General features: G+C 40.5%; 1 protein-coding gene across 3 annotated transcripts; it reads left to right on the top strand.

Moving 5' to 3' along the window:
* The first annotated feature begins 261 nt into the window (after positions 1–261).
* On the top strand, positions 262–17,486 carry LOC121505547 (RAB3A interacting protein (rabin3)). 3 transcript variants are annotated; one of them, XM_041780966.1, is made up of 14 exons: positions 262–381; positions 5,540–5,681; positions 6,371–6,487; positions 6,665–6,831; positions 8,062–8,233; positions 8,550–8,645; positions 9,143–9,220; positions 9,604–9,819; positions 9,891–10,019; positions 10,707–10,819; positions 10,929–10,952; positions 11,273–11,372; positions 13,376–13,445; positions 13,702–17,486. In XM_041780966.1, exons 3-14 carry the CDS (start codon positions 6,398–6,400, stop codon positions 13,782–13,784), a joined length of 1,338 nt encoding a protein of 445 aa, XP_041636900.1. In that variant the 5' UTR covers positions 262–381; positions 5,540–5,681; positions 6,371–6,397; the 3' UTR covers positions 13,785–17,486. The 3 variants fall into 3 exon arrangements, with proteins under 3 accessions (XP_041636900.1, XP_041636902.1, XP_041636901.1); XM_041780968.1 differs by lacking the exon at positions 8,550–8,645; XM_041780967.1 differs by lacking the exon at positions 10,929–10,952.
* The last annotated feature ends 531 nt before the right edge of the window (positions 17,487–18,017 follow it).

Below are 18,017 nucleotides of genomic sequence, written 5' to 3'. Positions count from 1 at the left end.
CACTGGGAGTAACATGCTTTGGTGTAACGCTTTAAAGGATGACCGTGTTACTTGGTGACTGCCATAGTCACAACATGTGTCGATTATTAAGAATAGACTATTCATGTTGCTCTGTTTATCTTTTAGATTGAGGATTATCTTGTGATTGTTTTACATTGTTATAAAAACAAAATAAAAATAAACTGACGAGTCTTCACAGTTTCAGCAGCAACGACAGATTCTGCTCAAAGTCACCAGTTTACACGGTCACTGTTTGAAGCGTAACACCGGTCTGCGTCAACAACCGCTCCGGTGTGTCCGTGTGTTTGTTTGACGGGTTGTCTCGGTTCATTACCGGGAGGGGAGACCCACCGAGCGGTCTGCTGCTTACACAGAGACTCGGTGAGTTTACAGCGGTGTTTTATTTGATATGAATGTGATTGTTTATTTCGTATTTAGCAAGTTTATGGAGACTCGATTAGCCTGCTAGCTATCTTCTTGCAAACGTAGCAGAAAGCTAAATGCTCCCATTACCGGACAGCGGACCGTCTGTCGCACTATTACTCTAATTCTTTGGAACTGATTGACTGAAAACTCTGACTGGCAGTGATGAAGCACGATTTTAGTTTTAAAAGACACATCATGTATTATGCATCCTTTTAATTCTTGTAATATTTGCGATTATGTTTAGCCATGACCGGGGTATGAGCATTGGCCGATAATGGAAGCAGGGTCCCCCCTTTCTGTTAGTCATACACCACCGGAATACAATAAAATGCTCGTATTTTGGAGGAGATCCCAGGGGCATTTGTGATTAAATCTTACTCTTATTGTAATTTAACTCAGGTCAAAGCTAACATAGCTGCTAATGTGCTGTCCCATCTGAATGAACGTGATGCTAATAGCTAATCCTGTTCAAATGTAAACGTTCGCTTGTTTTAGCAGCGAACCCGAAGCTGTCACGGAGAAGACGCTGCTTTCATGCATCTTTTATGTTTGCAGTGTCAGATAGCAGCACTAGCTTTTGAAAGATTAGCTGCCTACCCCTCTGTTTAACACTACTTAGCATGGTAGCCCTATTAGTACCACTTCAACATGCTAGCTGCGGCTAACCTGCTAGCTAGCTGTCACTGCGCCCTGAAAAAGGAAGATTTCTGCTGTAAAAGGCCACCTGTCTGCTAGGTTTCATGTGAAGCATGATATTTAATGTCAAGGTTTATTTCTAGTCTGTTCACATGCAGATAGCATCACAAACCGTTGCAGCAGGCTGGCTGGACATCATGTGAATGAACAGAGAGGCTGTTGTCAGTAAACTGGGTTAACATTTGTTGCATTCACTGCAGTTTTGGTGCAAGGGAAAGAGGCTGTTTTTACCAAAAAGATAAGTTTAAGGTCATTATTATTCTTACCTGAAGATAATTTAAAAATAATTATCAGATTAGCTGAATAATCCATGCTGTCAAACTTGATGTGGAACATGAAATTGTTGGATTTTATTTGATACCATGTTTTAAAAACAATGAAATCTTTGACATTTTAACGATCAATCCCAATCATTCTTTGTATTTTTTCAAATGCATAACAAATAACTATCTCAACTCTCTTTTAAAGAGAGCGGTCCTGTTTGTACTCTTTGTTAAATTATTAACAGAGAACATCATTAATCCACCCTGGCTGGAGACAGCACTAACAAAGATGTGGTGTGAAGGATAAACTCCCTTAAACAGGCAGAAACCTTGGACAACCAGACTCTTGTTGATCGTACAAGTACATCTCAAAAAATTAGAATATAATGAGAATTTTCAATATTTTTTGTCACTCTTTTCTGAAAGGTAAACCCATATATTATATAGACTTGTTACACCTGGAGTGAAATATTTCAAACCTTTTTTTCTTGAAATGTTGATGATTATGGCTTACACATAAGAAAACCCCAAATTCTGTCTCAAAAAATTAGAATATCACATAAGATCAATATAAAAAGGATATTTTAAACAGAAATGCCAGGCTTCTGAAAAGTATGTTCATTTCTATGCCTTCAGTACTTGGTTGGGCCTCCTTTTGCATGAATTACTGCATCAATGTGGCGTGGCATGGAGGCGATCAGCCTGTGGCACTGCTCAGGTGTAATGGAGGCCCAGGTTACTTTGATAGCAGCCTTCAGGTCATCTGCATTGTTGGGTCTGGTGTCTCTCATCTTCCAGAGATTCTCTATGGGGTTCAGGTCAGAATGAAGCACAGTAACACCATGGTCATTGAAGCAGCTTTTGGTACCTTTGGTAGTGTGGGCAGGTGCCAAGTCCTGCTGGAAAATGAAATCAGCATCTCCATGAAGCTTGTCAGCAGAAGAAATCATGAAGGTCTCTGAAATGTCCTGGTAGATGGCTGCGTTGACTGTGGACTTCAGAAAACACAGTGGACCAACACCAGCAGATGCCATGGCAGCCCAGATCATCACTGACTGTGGAAACTTCACACTGGACTTAGAGCAACGTGGATTCTGTGCCTCTCCACTCCTCCTCCAGGCTTTGGGACCTTGAAGGGGTCCGAACCTATGGAGACTGAGCGTTCAGTGCTGCAGCCCCCACCCTCTGGAACACTCTACTTGCAGACATCTGTAGCGCTCCATCTCTGGACATTTTCAAAAAAACGTCTCAAGCACCACCTGTTCACCACAGCCTACAGTCTTCACTAAACCAGCCCTTACACTCATCCTTCCCCTCACTTAGTTTGTCCATGTCTTATCTGTTTCTTGTAAAGCGTCCTTGGGTTTTCTGAAGGTGCTATATAAATTCAAGATATTATTATTATTATTATAGACAAAGAGATGATCATAAAGATGGAGCTGATGGGAGCTGGTGAGGATAAAGTTCAGCTTTTGTTTTCCACATGGAGTCTTTTACCCCAAAGTCACACTTGGAATGCACAGATATCGATACCAGTATTTGGTATCACCAAGTCTCACTGCAGATACTGTACTCACTTATTATAAGTCATGGTGTTGGCCTCTCGTTATCAGAGTTTGTAGTCTAAGTTGGAGCCATGTCTGCAGTTTTTTGGTATTGTTAACATAAATGAGGATGACAGAGTAGAGGAGGGAGAAAACTAACCCTCAGGAAATCTTAATTTATGACCTTAAATATGCAGGTTATGGTGCATTCAGCATGGCTTTTAAATGTCAGGCACGTAGAAGAAAATCCAGCTCATCACAGGAAGTTTCCTCATCAGATAAGTGGGATCAGCTGATCGTCCATGTGAGCTCTATCTATTTATTAATGAAGCTGTTGGTTATTGTTTGCTGAAGTGTTTGAATTCAGCTCTGAGCATTTGGTTGAGTCTGAACCCTGTAAACAGACGGGATGAGCCTTTAATAGATGGCTGGAGTAACTGTATCCATTACCCAGCATCCCCTGGGGTGTCGGGTTACAACAGGACCTCCAGAGCTGGTCTCCATGGAGACAGGGGAGAGAGGAGGGGTTGGCTGGTTGGTTTGAGGTGGGTGGGGTTTCACCTGAGTTTGACTGACAGGTGAGATGATTCTGAGATGCTGATGCTGTCTGTTTCCTCTCGGTTGTTTTTAGAACATTATTACGTGTGTTTGTGGTTTTATTTTGAAGGGATAAGCTCTACAATCTGGTGGAAAGTCTTGTTTTTAAACTTGTCTGCAGACATTTTTTAACTGTGACTCAATGATACTGATTTAAACGCTGTTAATTCTTAATGTGTGTCTTTAAATAACCCGAAGAAGTGACGTGAAGTCCTGTGAGTCACACCACCTTTATTTGTCTACATGAGCGAGCTGCTGAATTCAGCTTTTGTACACATGAGGGAAACACACCCACTTCACACACACCAGGCCGAGCAGGTGGGACCGGTGTGCTGTGGAAACAGCTGAGTGGGGCAAAACAAAAGAAAGATGAAGATCACGGCTATCAAACCAAGACCATAATGATGAAGAATAAAGAAGAGAGAAAAATCTCTGGTATGAAGATAAACTCGATGTCTCTGTCAGACAGAAACGAGAGGAGTTGTCCGGCACTCCTTTGTCTTTGTGTTCATTGGAGTTTGACCCCGAAAGTAAAGTCTACTGCATGAATCAAACACTTAATGGGTTTATAAGCCATTTCATTGAAAAGAATAACAAAAGCAGTCTCAATATGCTGAAGCATTACTGAGTGACAGTTTTTGAGAAGGGGGCTTCGTGGAACTGGGTTATGATCCCTCTAGTTTTCCCTAATGTATTGCAAATGAAAGACAAAATAAATCAGATATTCTAAAACAACTCTGAATCATCATGAATAGAGCAAAGAAATGTCTACAGGGATTCTGATCTGTCTGTAGTTTCTGTTTTTTTCATATCTAAGTAGTTTAAAGTGTGTCAGCAGTCTGCAGGTCTGGATGTAAAGAAAACTTAAGAGGACCAGGAGCCGTCTCTGTCTCTGTCTGTCTGTAACGAACACTAACGTTAAAGAAAACTTTAGAGGACCAGGAGCCGTCTCTGTCTCTGTCTGTAACGAACACTAACGTTAAAGAAAACTTTAAAGGACCAGGAGCCGTCTCTGTCTCTGTCTGTCTGTAACGAACACTAATGTTAAAGAAAACTTTAGAGGACCAGGAGCCGTCTCTGTCTCTGTCTGTCTGTAACAAACACTATCTGTATGGAGTAGGGATGCACGATATTGGATTTTTGCCGATATCCGATATGCTGATATGTACATATTTATTTTAGCCAATACCGTTATTGATACCGATATTTAAATATGTTTTATTGCACTAATATACCGTCCCTTGAACACAATTTAAGGTTTGAGGATGAAAAACGAAACAAACTTTTTTCTTAAAACACACTTTAAAGTTGAAAGAATGAGGATGAATAAAGAAAAAGATCTCAGTTTACATAGGTCTGTTGGTCCAGCCTGAAACTCCACTAATTTATTAGTATATATGGCCAAATTTTACAGCCGATATATGCTGATATTCACAGCCAAAATATCGGCAGAAATTTTGATAACTGCCGATATCGATATCAGGCCGATAATATGATGCATCCCTAATATGGGGGTTTCTAGCCATGTGCAAAGTCAAAGCAGCTGCTGACTAACCCAGGAGGCGTCTTTAGAGCAGAGCCTTCTCTGCCAAGTAACACTGCATATCCTTTTGGCAATAAAATGGTAGAATATATGATGAGAGTTCCTGGCTGAATGTAGGTTATGATCCTGAATCATTTATTGCTTGGATTTATTTAAAAAATACGTAACATGGGAAACCTAAGAATAATCGCGTATTAAATTGCAATATTGGTTAAAAAAATGGCAGATTATTTTTTAAATCGTTCAGCCTTAGTTTTGATTTTTTTTCAACTAATTGCCCAGCTCTCCTCAAAGTATAGTGGAAAAGGAGTTGACTTGTTCACTGTGGTTATAGTAGTCAAAAATGTAGAACAGTTTTAAGGCATAGAAATGTAATGTTAAAAAAATGCAAAGACAATTTATTCTCTCTCTCTCTCTCTCTCTCTCTCTCTCTCTCTCTCTCTCTCTCTCTCTCTCTCTCTCTCTCTCAGATAAAGGTTATTTTTACCTGTCAGCCTGTCTTCTGTGTTGCTGGTTCACGTTTTGACCTTCCTGCCTTATGACCCCTTTCTGATCACCTGTGAAGCTCTACAAACTGATCCAGCCAGCGTCTCCATCCACTGCTGCAACATGGTACACCTAATACACCTGCTAACTTCTCTACACTGGTTCCCAACAACCACTGAACTGGCATTTTACACTTGATATGAAACAGTACATGGGTTTACTTGTCTTATATTTAGCTGTAAATATTGGTAAAACATTTAAAACATTGGAGGGACAGTGGTGGGTCAGTTGTGGGTCAGGGGTGGACAGGGGCAAATAGACTGAAAAAGATAATTATTTTTTCTGAGGGGAGGTCAGTAAAAATAGCTGATGGCATTAAATGGATTTTCTCCTCTATTGGACATGAACTCTTTAGGGGGCACTTCATCAGGTCTCCTCCACTTAGAGGGCTCCCTAAAGGACAGCTGATCACAGTTTTTAGTCCTAGAGGCCTCCCTGGTGGGCACCGTTTCACATTTTGTCCTTGAACATGCTTCCACAGAGCGCAGCAATTTCATTTTCAAACATTATTGAACCAGAGGGGTGACCTCCCCCCACCCCCTCTGAGTCCACCAGTGAGTAGAATGATATTTTTGTTTTTATCGTTCGGGTTTCAGACTGGAAGCTGTTTTTTAGCTTCTTGTCAGAGTCTAGGGAGACGTTAAAGCTCTGAGCCTTGTGGACGTTGTCTTTCGTTCAGTAAATAGAGAATGTGTTGTTAACAGCTCTGTGTGTTTTTGTTTGTTTGTTTGTTTGTTTTGGCGGTGTGTGTTCAGAGTGTATGATGTCTGAGAGCAGCTGCTATGGCGTGCAGCAGCGGTCAGAACAATGCAGAGACTCTGGAGGGGTTTCACGAGGTGAACTTAGCCTCGCCCACTACACCTGACCTGCAGGTAAATACACACATCTGTCATCACAGAATGAACAGACCTGTTTTTACCATGTTTTTAGGATGTTTACACTCTTTATTCTCACTGATTAAAGTGTCAGAACCAGAGCTCTGGATGATGAAGTGTGTTCTGTTAAATTCAACATTTCTGCCTTTGTGTTGTTTTGTTGTTTTCCTGCAGAACCAAGCAGAGCAGCGACCACCTGTCCGGCACAGCACCCCTCCCACCTCTCTGTACCGCACACATTCACTGGGAGCGCCCCCTGCTGGCCTCCCCACATCACTACGGGCTGACCAGCTCCCAACGCAACCGGTTTACTCCACGCCACGGCACAGCCACAATGGAAGGTAGAGGAAGTAGCGAAGCTGGATGTAAAAGAAGAAACTTATTAAAACCTAAATCTTTTTTATGAAAAAGGTCCGTAGGATGAAGAGAAGCCTTCTAAAGTCAAAGGCAAACTCCTCTCTCTGTCCCAGATGCACAAAATCCCTGGCTACGTAGACAAAGAGATGTGTTACTCTGCAGTTGTTAGGGGGAAATTTGACCTTTGCATGTGCAAATCTGCCTGACTTTACCAAGCATCTGAATCCTAGACACTGGCGCTGATAAACATGCACGGTCAGGGTGAAACATAGGCTGTAATGCTAGTTGAAGTCATTACGTCACCTGGCTCAACTTAAGTCAGGGGTGTCAAACTCAAGGCCTGGGGGCCAAATCCGGCCCATGGTGCAGTTTTACCCAGGCCGCAAGATCATATATTTTAATTAGAACTGGCCAGTATGTCTGAGGTCTGCAGATTTCCTCCAGAAAAATTTTAATCTCATATTTTGCCCTTTTAAACTCCTAATTTTGACTTTTCATCCCATATTTTGACCTGTTAAATTTATGATTAAAAATTTAATCTCATATTTTGACTTTTAAAACTCATGATTTTGAATTTTATCTCATATTTTGACCTTTTAGAGTCACAATCTTAAATTTTAAGTCATACATCATTCTTTTAAACTCTAAATTTTGATTTTTTTATCTTGTATTTTGAACATGTCAACTCCTAACATTGATTTTTAATCCCATATTTTGACATTTTAAACTCAATATTTAAAATTTTATCGCATATTTTGAATTTAAACACATGGTTTTGGATTTTATCTCATATTTTGACCTTTAAACTCATGATTTTTACTTTCTATCTCATATATTGGCCTTTTGAAAACATTATTTTGACTTTTGTTTTGTGTTCTGTTCTTTTGAGCCAATATTCAACATTTTATCTCAGATTTTGAGCCTTTAAACTTATCATTTTGACTCTAAAAAAAATCTCAACTTCATTTATCACCAGTTTTTCCTCCTTAGTTTATTAGCTGTGGAAAATAAAATTTACAGTTTACGGTTAAAATTTAAATAACAAAAATGTTTTTCCTGTTAGGCCCTCAGGTTAAACCTAAATTCAGATCTCGGTCCCCACTGTGATTGAGTTTGACACCCCTGACTTCAGTATATTTCCTTGATTCCCACTTAAAGCTTTTTAGCTGTATGCTTGTAATCGATGTCTGACCCTTGTTGTTTGCCCCGCCCAGTGTGCCAGGCCAGGAGGGGGAGTCGGTGGACGGCACCGTCCTGTCAGGTGAAGACGGCGAGGAATGCAGCGCCCTGAGCGACAGCCTGTCAAGGCTGAGAAGTCCGTCGGTGATGGAGGTCAGGGAGAAAGGATACGAGCGGCTGAAGGAGGAGCTCGCCAAGGCCCAGAGGGTAGGAGGGGCACGCCTCTGATCTAAAACCTTTAGGACTGAAGTCGAGTGATTGTGTGTCGGACTTCATCTCATCACACTGCTCATGATTTCATTTGTGTTCTGTTTTATTTAGGCATATTTTCATTCAGTTTTGGTTATTTATTTTACTAAAGATGGAAATATTTCTTTCTTTTTAACTGTTTTACTCATTTTTGTTTTTGTATATTTTGCCATGCTATAATTTAACTCCCATGTGTTCATTGGGCCGTTGTTTTTTTGTTCTGTTGTTTTCTGTTTCGTGTGTGTGTGTGTGTGTGTGTGTGTGTGTGTGTAAGGAGCTGCTGTTGAAGGATGAGGAGTGTGAGAGGTTGTCTAAAGTCAGAGATCAGCTCGGCCAGGAGCTGGAGGAGCTCACCGCCAGTCTCTTCCAGGTCGGTCTTCCTCCCCTCCCTGTCCCTGTCCCTCTGCTCCGTGTCCTTTTTTCCTGTCTGTGTTCCTCCTGAGAAAGATTAAATGACCAACACAGCACTTTCTCTCTCCGGGCTTCATTCTCCAACATCTTCAGTGTTTCCTTGAATTTATTCTGAAGAGGATCTGAAGGAAAGAGTTGGGCTGGCTGCACACTAGATGAGTTTAGAAATGTTAGCTGGTTTTAAAAACATGGGAGACCAATGACCAGATCTCAGAAACTCTTTCTCCTTTCCTTCTTCATTTTCCTCCTGCTTTTTGTCCTCCTAGAAGGTACTGGAACTCTAATTCAAGTGTCTTTATTCTGCATATGTAACCAGACATTAGCTCTAAGTCTTTTTAGTGAATTTTCCCTTTAATGGAGCGTGAATCACAACAGTAAAAACAGAATCCAAACACGGACATCATCAGCGAGAGTAATGACCATGAATGTAAGTTTCTATGTCTGTGTGTTTTCCAGGAAGCCCACAAGATGGTCAGAGAAGCGAACGTCAAACAGGCGAATGCTGAGAAGCAGCTGAAAGAAGCCCTGGGCAAGGTGATAAAACTCGCCGCTGACGCTCGCGTAATGAGCTTGTTTAATCTCTGGGTTGGTTTGTACTGGCTTTGAAGAGGTCCGAAAACACTCACAGCACGCCGGGATGGAGATTTAATAAAGTAACTGATATAAAACCAAATAACACAACATAAAATCAGAGTATTTTGTTACTGAAGCAGAGAGAAATGTGATGAAGTTCACCACAAGAGGGTGACAGAGTTGAAAGTGAAGCTTCTCCCACCCCTGACATACTTTTACTGACTCTAATCTGCCAAAATGACCAATTTAAACATTTTTAGGCTATCATATTAAGTCATATTTAGTCTTCTACAGGCCTGCATCAGTCAGCTGAGTAGAAACATTTTGACTTCCTTCGTCTTCAGATCGACGTCCTCCAAGCAGAGGTCCAGGCTTTGAAGACGCTCGTTCTCTCCTCCCCCACCTCCCCCCTGGGCGAGCTCCCCTCCGTGGGAGCATCAGGAGGAGTAAAGACCCCCTTCAGGAAGGGGCACAGCAGGAACAAGAGCACCTCCTCGGCCATGATGGGGACGCAGCCCGACCCGTCGGCCACGCAGCCCATCGTACGGGAGTGCAGAGAGGTATGACCCTGCAGAGCTTTGTCTCAAAATAGCCGTCTGTATGATGCTAACATGTTTGATTGGACTCTCAGGTGGACAGTCAGCTGTTTGGTGAGTTTAAAGCGTGGAAGGAAGAGCCGACGTTGGACCGGGACTGCAGCTTCCTGGAGAGAGTTTACCGTGAGGATATTTACCCCTGTCTCACCTTCAGCAAGAGCGAGGTATTCAGTCATCCTGTTCAGAGGGGACGGGGGAGTGTTGACCTCTTATGAACATTAAAATCAATTTAAATAACCATCTATTTTTAAATATATCAATATGTTGTAGACCTTTTTAGTGGTGAATATCCTGAAGTGTCTCCATATTTGTACAACCACAATTCCAAAAAAGTTGGTACGCTGTGTAAAATGTAAGTAAAACAGCATTCAATCTCATAAACTCATATGTTATTCACAATAGAACATAAACAACATATCAGATGTTGAAACTGAGACATTTAACCATGTCATTAAAAAAATCAGCTCAAAAAAGTAGGGACAGGGCCATATTAACAATTGTGTAGCATCCGGCCAAACTTTCCTCTTGTTGCCCCTTCTTGTTTGGGGGAACAATTGAAACAAAAATTCCTTAGTAAGAAATTCCATGCTTTCAGTGCTTGTAGTTCAAAATTATTCATTTATATGATAATAAAAAATTGTTTATGCTGATTTATTTTTTTTGTGGGGGGGGGGGGGGGGGGTTAACAAATTTAACAAATTATTGTCATATCTTTAAAAATGCTTGTGGTGATTGCCTCTTTAGTTTTCGAGGCCATAAATTCTGCATAACTGTCTCTTTGTCATTGTAAATCCTTTGTTTTTTTGTCCACTGATGTCTGGTTTTTCTTCTTCTCTCTTCTTTTCTCCCAGCTGGGGTCGGCCATCTTGGAAGCAGTGGAGCAGAACACACTGAGTGTGGAGCCGGTGGGTTTCCAGCCGCTGCCCGTGGTCAAAGCGTCGGCGGTGGAGTGTGGCGGACCAAAGTGAGCTCACACACACACACTCAGACACACACACACTCTTTCTCCTCTTCATCAAAGCTTTCACTCTTTCATCATCATCTCTCCATCTTCCCTCGACTTCCTGCTCTAGTGGGCGAAGGGCTGAACTCGTCACGTAAGTCTGACTCGCTCTCTCTTTCTCTCTCGCTCCCATCAGCATCTTTTTATCTCCTCAGCCCCCCTTCGGCCCCCCGCCTGGCCTCCCCTGCTTCTCTCCTCATCCTCCCATCATTAATCCTTCCTCCCGTGCAGGTTTGTTAATCTGGTCCTGCTGAGACGATCTTAATAGACGCCTAACAGACTTCCCTCTCTCCTTCCCTCTCTCCTGCCTTAATATTAGTCCTCTACAGCTTGTTTTACTTTCAGTTTTCCTCCTGTTCAAACCAGTCAGAAAGCCTGACGTTTTTCCTTTCTCTGTGTTTCTGTCTCTGATAGAAAATGTGCCCTGAGCGGTCAGACCAAAACCTGTAAGCACAGAATCAAGTTTGGGGACTCGTCCAACTATTACTATGTTTCTCCTTACTGTAGATATAGAGTAAGTACCAGCACACACAAACACTCAGAATCTCATCAAATGCTCCATCTAAACTGTAAAGCAGCTGCCCACCACTAGTGGCCACTGTTTGATATGATGTAAACAATGACAAACTGATAGCATAGTAAGCATCTTGTAGGAGCAGCTTGGTTTAGCCCTACTTCGACCTAGAAAATGGTGATAGATTTGTACATAGATGTGTCAGCGTATACTCATATATAACTGGAACACTGACAACATTTAGCACAGGAATGTGGACGCTAACCTGCAAAGGCAATTGAAGGCTGGTGGTGCTAGCACTGCTAACAGTAGTCACGTTCTATAAACCCAACTTCATATAGCTTAAAGGGAGGTTTTGAAGTTGGGTTGTATGAGGTAGCAGTAGCAGTGGCGTTAGCCTAGAGTGATTTTAGTTAGCGTTGCACCTTTAAGAGAGTCTCTGGTTGTACTGGCCATGAAGCTAGGCTATACAGTGTTAACAGATGGGTACAGTTTCTCTGCAGAATTTAGCAAGTTTTTGATAAAAAATAGGCAACAAATAATGTTGTTAGCTGATGTCACTGCCTTTATTGAAAGTTAACAGTCAGTTAAAGGCTGTTTTTTGTTCATTGTGAGGTAAATTTACCAAACCTATCAGCCACAGTGGTCTATGGATCATTTAAAGCATTAGAACAGAGCTTTGAGATGGAAAACAGACTTTGCCTCCTCTCTGGCACAGAGCCAGGCAGCTGTGCTCTGATCATGAGGTCAACGTAAGGTCAAGGGGCAGGATAATAATGCGAGTGCTTTCCTCCAATCAGATTGTTGCATTCTTAAATCTGAGAGGGTCATATTTCTCCTTAGTGGGTGTGGCTTCAGCTTACTCAACAGACACGCCCACACCATTTTGGAGCAGAAAATGCTGCCTTATTTTTATGATTTATAAGCCTAATTTTATAAATTTAGAGATGTTTTATCTAACTAAAATTTGACATGGGGGTTCATAACACAGTGACCTGTCATACAACAAACCGAAACACAGATTTATTATCACTTTACAGGGTCTTTAAATTTCGTCAACCAGGAAAAACCTCATTGGGATTAAGAATCTCATTTACAAGAGGCAGCGTCACAATTTATAGGCACAGACATAAGAATAAAAATAAACATAAATTTTGTGAGTGAGTCACAGAATGAAGACTGAAGCTTCCAGAACTTTTAACCTCAGAGTGATCACACAAGTAAGATGGAAGATTTAGTAAAGCCTTATAAACAAGTATATGCCAAAGATTTTGTCTACAAGTGCTCAAAGAAGGCCAACCAACTCAATCATTCAGAATACATGGGTGAGTGAAGGACTTAAAGGGGACATATTTTACCCTATTAAGACAAATTTATATTGGTTTCAGAGGTCCCCAAAACATGCCTGTGAAGTTTGTTGCTGTAAAAACATTCCAGTATTGGATTTTTGCATGACTAAAACCCCTCTGTTTCAGCCCTGCTCAGAACGAGCTGTTTCTGTGCCTGTGGCTTTAAATGTTACTGAGCTTTCTGACTCCGCCCCTGACCACACCCCTCTGAGGAAACAGGTGTGGCACTCCTGATGTTACAATGTTACAGATGCTTTTATACAAAGAGGAGGATCAGGAGAGGAGGGTGGAACTTTCTCCCAAGCAGGGAGGGCCAACCAAACTTGGGGGCGGGGCTAACTCACCACATGACATCATGAGGGAAAATTCTGAGAACGGCCTGTATCAGCACTCATTTTCTGAAAGGTGGAGAAAGAGAGGGAGCAGGGAATGGATTTTTCTGGTACTTAAGGGGATTGTGGACAGGCACAGTCACATATTTTTGTTGGTTCGTTTGTTATAAACTTCAGTGCTCCATGGTACACAGTATCTAAAGATTTAAGGCATTGAGAAGATGCAGATACTGATATCCCATAGATAACACTCTTCTTCTGCTTCTAATTTGGTTTTATTTTAAACATTACAGCTGTATTTATTTGTGTTTGTCCTTCTCAGATCACAGCAGTGTGTAATTTCTTCACCTACATTCGCTACATCCACCAAGGGCTGGTTAAACAGCAGGATGGTGAGTCAGAAACCCTGTCACTACTCTAATAAAGATAATCAGACTGAATGTTCTTATATTTGATTTGTGCTTTCACATAAATGCTGCTAAACTTGTCTCTAGGTTCCTCTTTTTCTCAGAGGTGTGTTTTATTCTGTAAATGGCTAATCTAGTTCATTTCACTGTGAAGATAGATCTTGAGTTTCAGATTAGCTGTAGGTGTCATGGTTGTTTTGGTCGGTGAAATAAGTAGTGTTTCTGTTCATCGTGTTTCCAGCGGAGCAGATGTTCTGGGAGGTGATGCAGCTCCGCAGAGAAATGTCCGTCGCCAAGCTCGGCTACTACAAAGACCAGCTGTGACCGACGGACAGCCCCGCCCTCCAATCACAGCAGACTCTGCCCCTGGAGCCCCGCCCTCCTCTCCTTCCCCTGGATCTGGTCCCCCTCCTCTCCTCCAGTCCTTCCTCTCCATCCCTCCTCCCCTGTGTGAGTGTTTGTGTGCGAGGATAAACGTGGTTGTTTTTCAATCAAAGAGACTGAAGGACGGTGGCGTCTGTGGTCGTTACTGATTCTGAGTTTTTGTTGAGAGTTTAAATCCAAAGTTTGAGATTTGATTTACTGAAGAACTAAACACTCCGATGTATGAAGACAAGTGGCATGGAAATGATATTTAAATATGTCTGCATTTAAACCGAGCTGAGGAGCTTTGACCTTTGTTTTTTCATTCCAAAGTCCAAGTATTTATGATAAACTACTTTATAAACATCTGATGGAGAATAAGGGCCACTGTAGGGGAAGAAAATTACATTTTTCAATAAATCTATGAAGATATTTACAAAAAAGATAGAACTCACAAAACAAGGATAAAAAATGAAGAAAAACATAGTTTTACAATAAACAGATGATTTTACAGAAGCCTTAACTCTTTAGAAATGGTGAATTTTCTCCCAAATTTAAGGTTTGACTTCATTTGAAAACACATTTTTAATTTTCTTTTTCCAAATTTAAATTTAAATTCAAAATATGATGTCTATAAACAACTTTAAAAGCCTTTATTTTATTAAAATGAGTTTGTTTGGACTGTAAATTTGCTCTTTCTTCATATACATAAAGCTCTGTAAAAATCTTGTATTTTCCCCAACAGTGGCCCTTTTATTCTTCCATATTGACTCAAGTATCTAAAATCTGTTCCACTGCTGCTAAAATCCGTCCGTGACGTTCTGTAATCATGGAGGATGTGCTGTAGATGAAATAAGACGCCCATAATGCAAAAATGAAGACCAAACAATCAATTCTTGTTTACTTAAACTGTTTATAAGCTTCTATTTAATTTTAGTTTGTAGGAAATTATGAAGGAAGTTTATTTCTATGATTTAATGATGCATTATTAGATGCAAAGATAATCACAGCCCCATGCAGACAGGATTAAATTCTGGTTTCTATGATTCAGTGCTTGGTAGAGCATGAGGCCCAACGACTCTAACCCTTGACCTCCAAAATCTCGCCAGTTTATCCTTGAGTCAGAGTGGACATTTCTGCTAAGTTTGAAGAAAATCCCTCAAAGCATTCTAGAGATATTACTTTCACTATAAAGGGATGAACATGAGGCCCAGTGACCAAACCAGTGACATCCAAATTAAATGAGTCAGAGTGGACGTTTTTGCAAAGTTAAAACAAAAACCTAAGTGTTTGCTTTCATAAGCAAAGGGTGAACATGAGGCATAGTAGCCATGAGTAAGAGTGGACTTTTGTCAAAGTTTAAAAATATTCAAGATGAGTTCAAAACCAATGGGGGAAAATAAGGCCTCATGATTTTTTGGGGGGATATTTCATTACCAAACAAGGGATAAACATAAGGTCCAATAATCTTGCCCTCTATCAATTCCCCTCTAAAATGTAAGCAATCCATTCTTCTGTCAGAGTGGACATTTGTGCAAATTTAAGAGAAAAATCACTAATTTTTTAGGAGATATCCCATGACCCCAAGCAAGGGATGAACCTTAGGCCCAATGACCTAACCAGTGAGCTCCAGATTAAACGAGCCAGAGTGGACATTTGTGCAAAGTTTGAAAAAATGAGATTGTAGTCATAGGCAAAGGATGAACATCAGGCCCAGCACCCTTGATCTTTGAACTCCCAATTCCAGTCCATTCAACCATGAATCAGAGTGGACATTTATCAAAGTTTGAAAAACAAAATTCAAGATGAGTTTAAAAGTGACAACGGAAGAAAAGGCCTAATGAGTGTTTTTTGAGATATTCCATTATCAAGCAAGGGAACATAAGGCCCAATTACCTATCACCTCTCAAATGTAAGTCATCCATCCTTTTGCCAGAGTGGACATTCCTGCAGTTTTAGGATTAAATCCCTACAATTTTTGGAGTTATTCCATAACCAAGTAAGGGATGAACATTAGGCCCAATGACATTGAATCATTACCTCCAAATAAACCCATTCAATCTTTTAGTCAGAGTAGACATTTGCACAAAGTTTAAAGAAGAGCCCTCAAAGCAAATTGGGAAATCACGTTGACAAGTTAAGGATTGTGATGCACCATAACTTTGAACTTTAACCTCTTTAGTTCAGTCAGTTCAATCTCCAGTTAGAGTGGACTCTCGTACAAAATTAGAAGTAAGTTCCCTGCACCTTTCACAAGAAAAAGAAGAACATGAGGCATGGTTGACTCATAACAGAACTCGGATAATTCTTCAGTCAGAGTGGACATTTGTGCAATGTTTGAGGAAAACCCAGCAATCCTGAGATCTCCCATAACCAACCAAAGGATGAACATGAGACCCAATGAACATGAGCTCTGACCTTTGCCCTCCAAAATGAAAGCACCTCGTCAAATTTCAGAGTGGGCGCTTTTGTTAAGTTAGAATAAAATCCCTCAAAACATTCTTGAAATATCCCATAGCAAATCAAAAGATGAACATGAGGCCTGATAACCTTGATCTGACCAACAAAATAGGCTCAGTTCAGCTGTAGGTCAGAGTGTTGTTGATGCAAATCACTCTAAGCATTCTTAAAATGTTGCTTTAGCAGGCAAGGATGAATATGAGGCCTTATTATCTTGACCTTTGAGCTGTGACCTCTAATATACTAACAGTACATACCTGAGTCAGAGTGGATGTTGGTGCAAAGTTGAAGGAGAATCCTCCAATGCGTTCTTGAGATATTGTGTTTAAAAGTAAGGTATGAACATAAGGCCAAGTGACTTTATGTATGACTTTTAGAATCCAGTTAATCTCTTAGTCAGAGTGGACTTTTGTGCAAGGTTTTAAAAAAATCTTAAAGCGTTTAGAGAAATGTCTTAAACGAAAATTCTCTGACTGGATATCAGGAGCAAACATTATACTTCCATCATCTGCTCTCACCAGTCCTGAGGCTTACAAATTATACCCAACTAGTTAGAAACACTTCCTGTTTGTGGTATATTCTTTGTCCTACAGACAACTAGGCGACTTTAACACTAGAGTACATGAAACATGATGATCCAGGCAAGTTCTGTTTTTTTTTTTTTTTTTCCTATGGTTTCTAATTAAACGTGTGAATCACTTTACTTTGAAGATAATCCTGTCTGAATGGGGCTTATATATGTCCTCTTAGCATTAGAAACCTTGTTTGTGAATGCAGGAATCATTTTATTTATACTTTCTTTAAGAATTTGTGTTTTCTTTGTGAAAGGCTGGTTCCAGATTTTCAAGAAGTTTCTACAAAGTCACAGGAAAACTTGAACACTACATTTTGGCTGTTTAACACTACATGATGTTCGGGCATGTTTGGACACTTTTACAGAGACATTTTTGGGGAATCATCCTTTATAAGCTCCTGGTGTTTTCAGCCTGCTGTATTTAATCAATCAGGATGTGTGTAGATAGTAAGCTGTGTGAATGAATGGTGAGTGTGTGAATGCCTGGTGTTGTGTAAACTTTCTAAATGTTAATTTAAACCCCACTCCACTCCTCTGCATCTCTCTCTCTCCTATTCTAAGTCGGTGTCACTCTCCTGGTTTGGTTTAGTGCCTTTTCTCTCAGACACTCTGAAATAAAAACAGTAATACCTCTGAACCCAGCGCTCTCTGTGGAGTCTCTTTACCAGCTCTAAACGTCATTGTGAAAGTATGTGTGGACAGGTCTCATGTTTGCATGACCATGGCTTTATACTTTACATGTGTAAAGCATACTATGAAGGAATAATCCTAACATGTTTTCATGTATGACTATTGGTATCAACGCTTGATCTAAAACTGGACCTAAGGAGTTAGTATGTGTGTTGGTATAATTATGTGTTAGTATGAGTATTAGTATGCTCATGTGTTAGTATGTGTGTTTGTATGATCATGTGTTAGTATGTGTTAGTATGATCTTGTGTTAGCATGTGTTAGTATGATCATGTGTTAGCATGTGTATTAGAATGCTCATGTGTTAGTATGTGTTGGTATGATCATGTGTAAGAATGTGTGTTAGTATGATCATATGTTAGTATGTGTGTTTGTATGATCATGTGTTAGCATGTGTGTTTGTATGATCATTTGTTAGCATGTGTGTTTGTATGATCTTGTGTTAGCATGTGTGTTTCTATGATCATGTG

Source organism: Cheilinus undulatus, linkage group 23, assembly GCF_018320785.1.
Source record: "Cheilinus undulatus linkage group 23, ASM1832078v1, whole genome shotgun sequence".
Taxonomy (NCBI): domain Eukaryota; kingdom Metazoa; phylum Chordata; class Actinopteri; order Labriformes; family Labridae; genus Cheilinus; species Cheilinus undulatus.
Note: the sequence above shows the minus strand (reverse complement) of the source record. Positions and strands in the feature narration are given on the sequence as shown.

Excerpts from the sequence above, each read along its gene's own strand:
- LOC121505547 (XM_041780966.1), top strand. The coding sequence starts at position 6,398 with ATGGCGTGCAGCAGCGGTCAGAACAATGCAGAGACTCTGGAGGGGTTT. Across the intron at positions 10,020-10,706 it reads TCACCTTCAGCAAGAGCGAG|CTGGGGTCGGCCATCTTGGA; the intron begins GTATTCAGTCAT and ends CTTTTCTCCCAG. Across the intron at positions 11,373-13,375 it reads CTCCTTACTGTAGATATAGA|ATCACAGCAGTGTGTAATTT; the intron begins GTAAGTACCAGC and ends TGTCCTTCTCAG.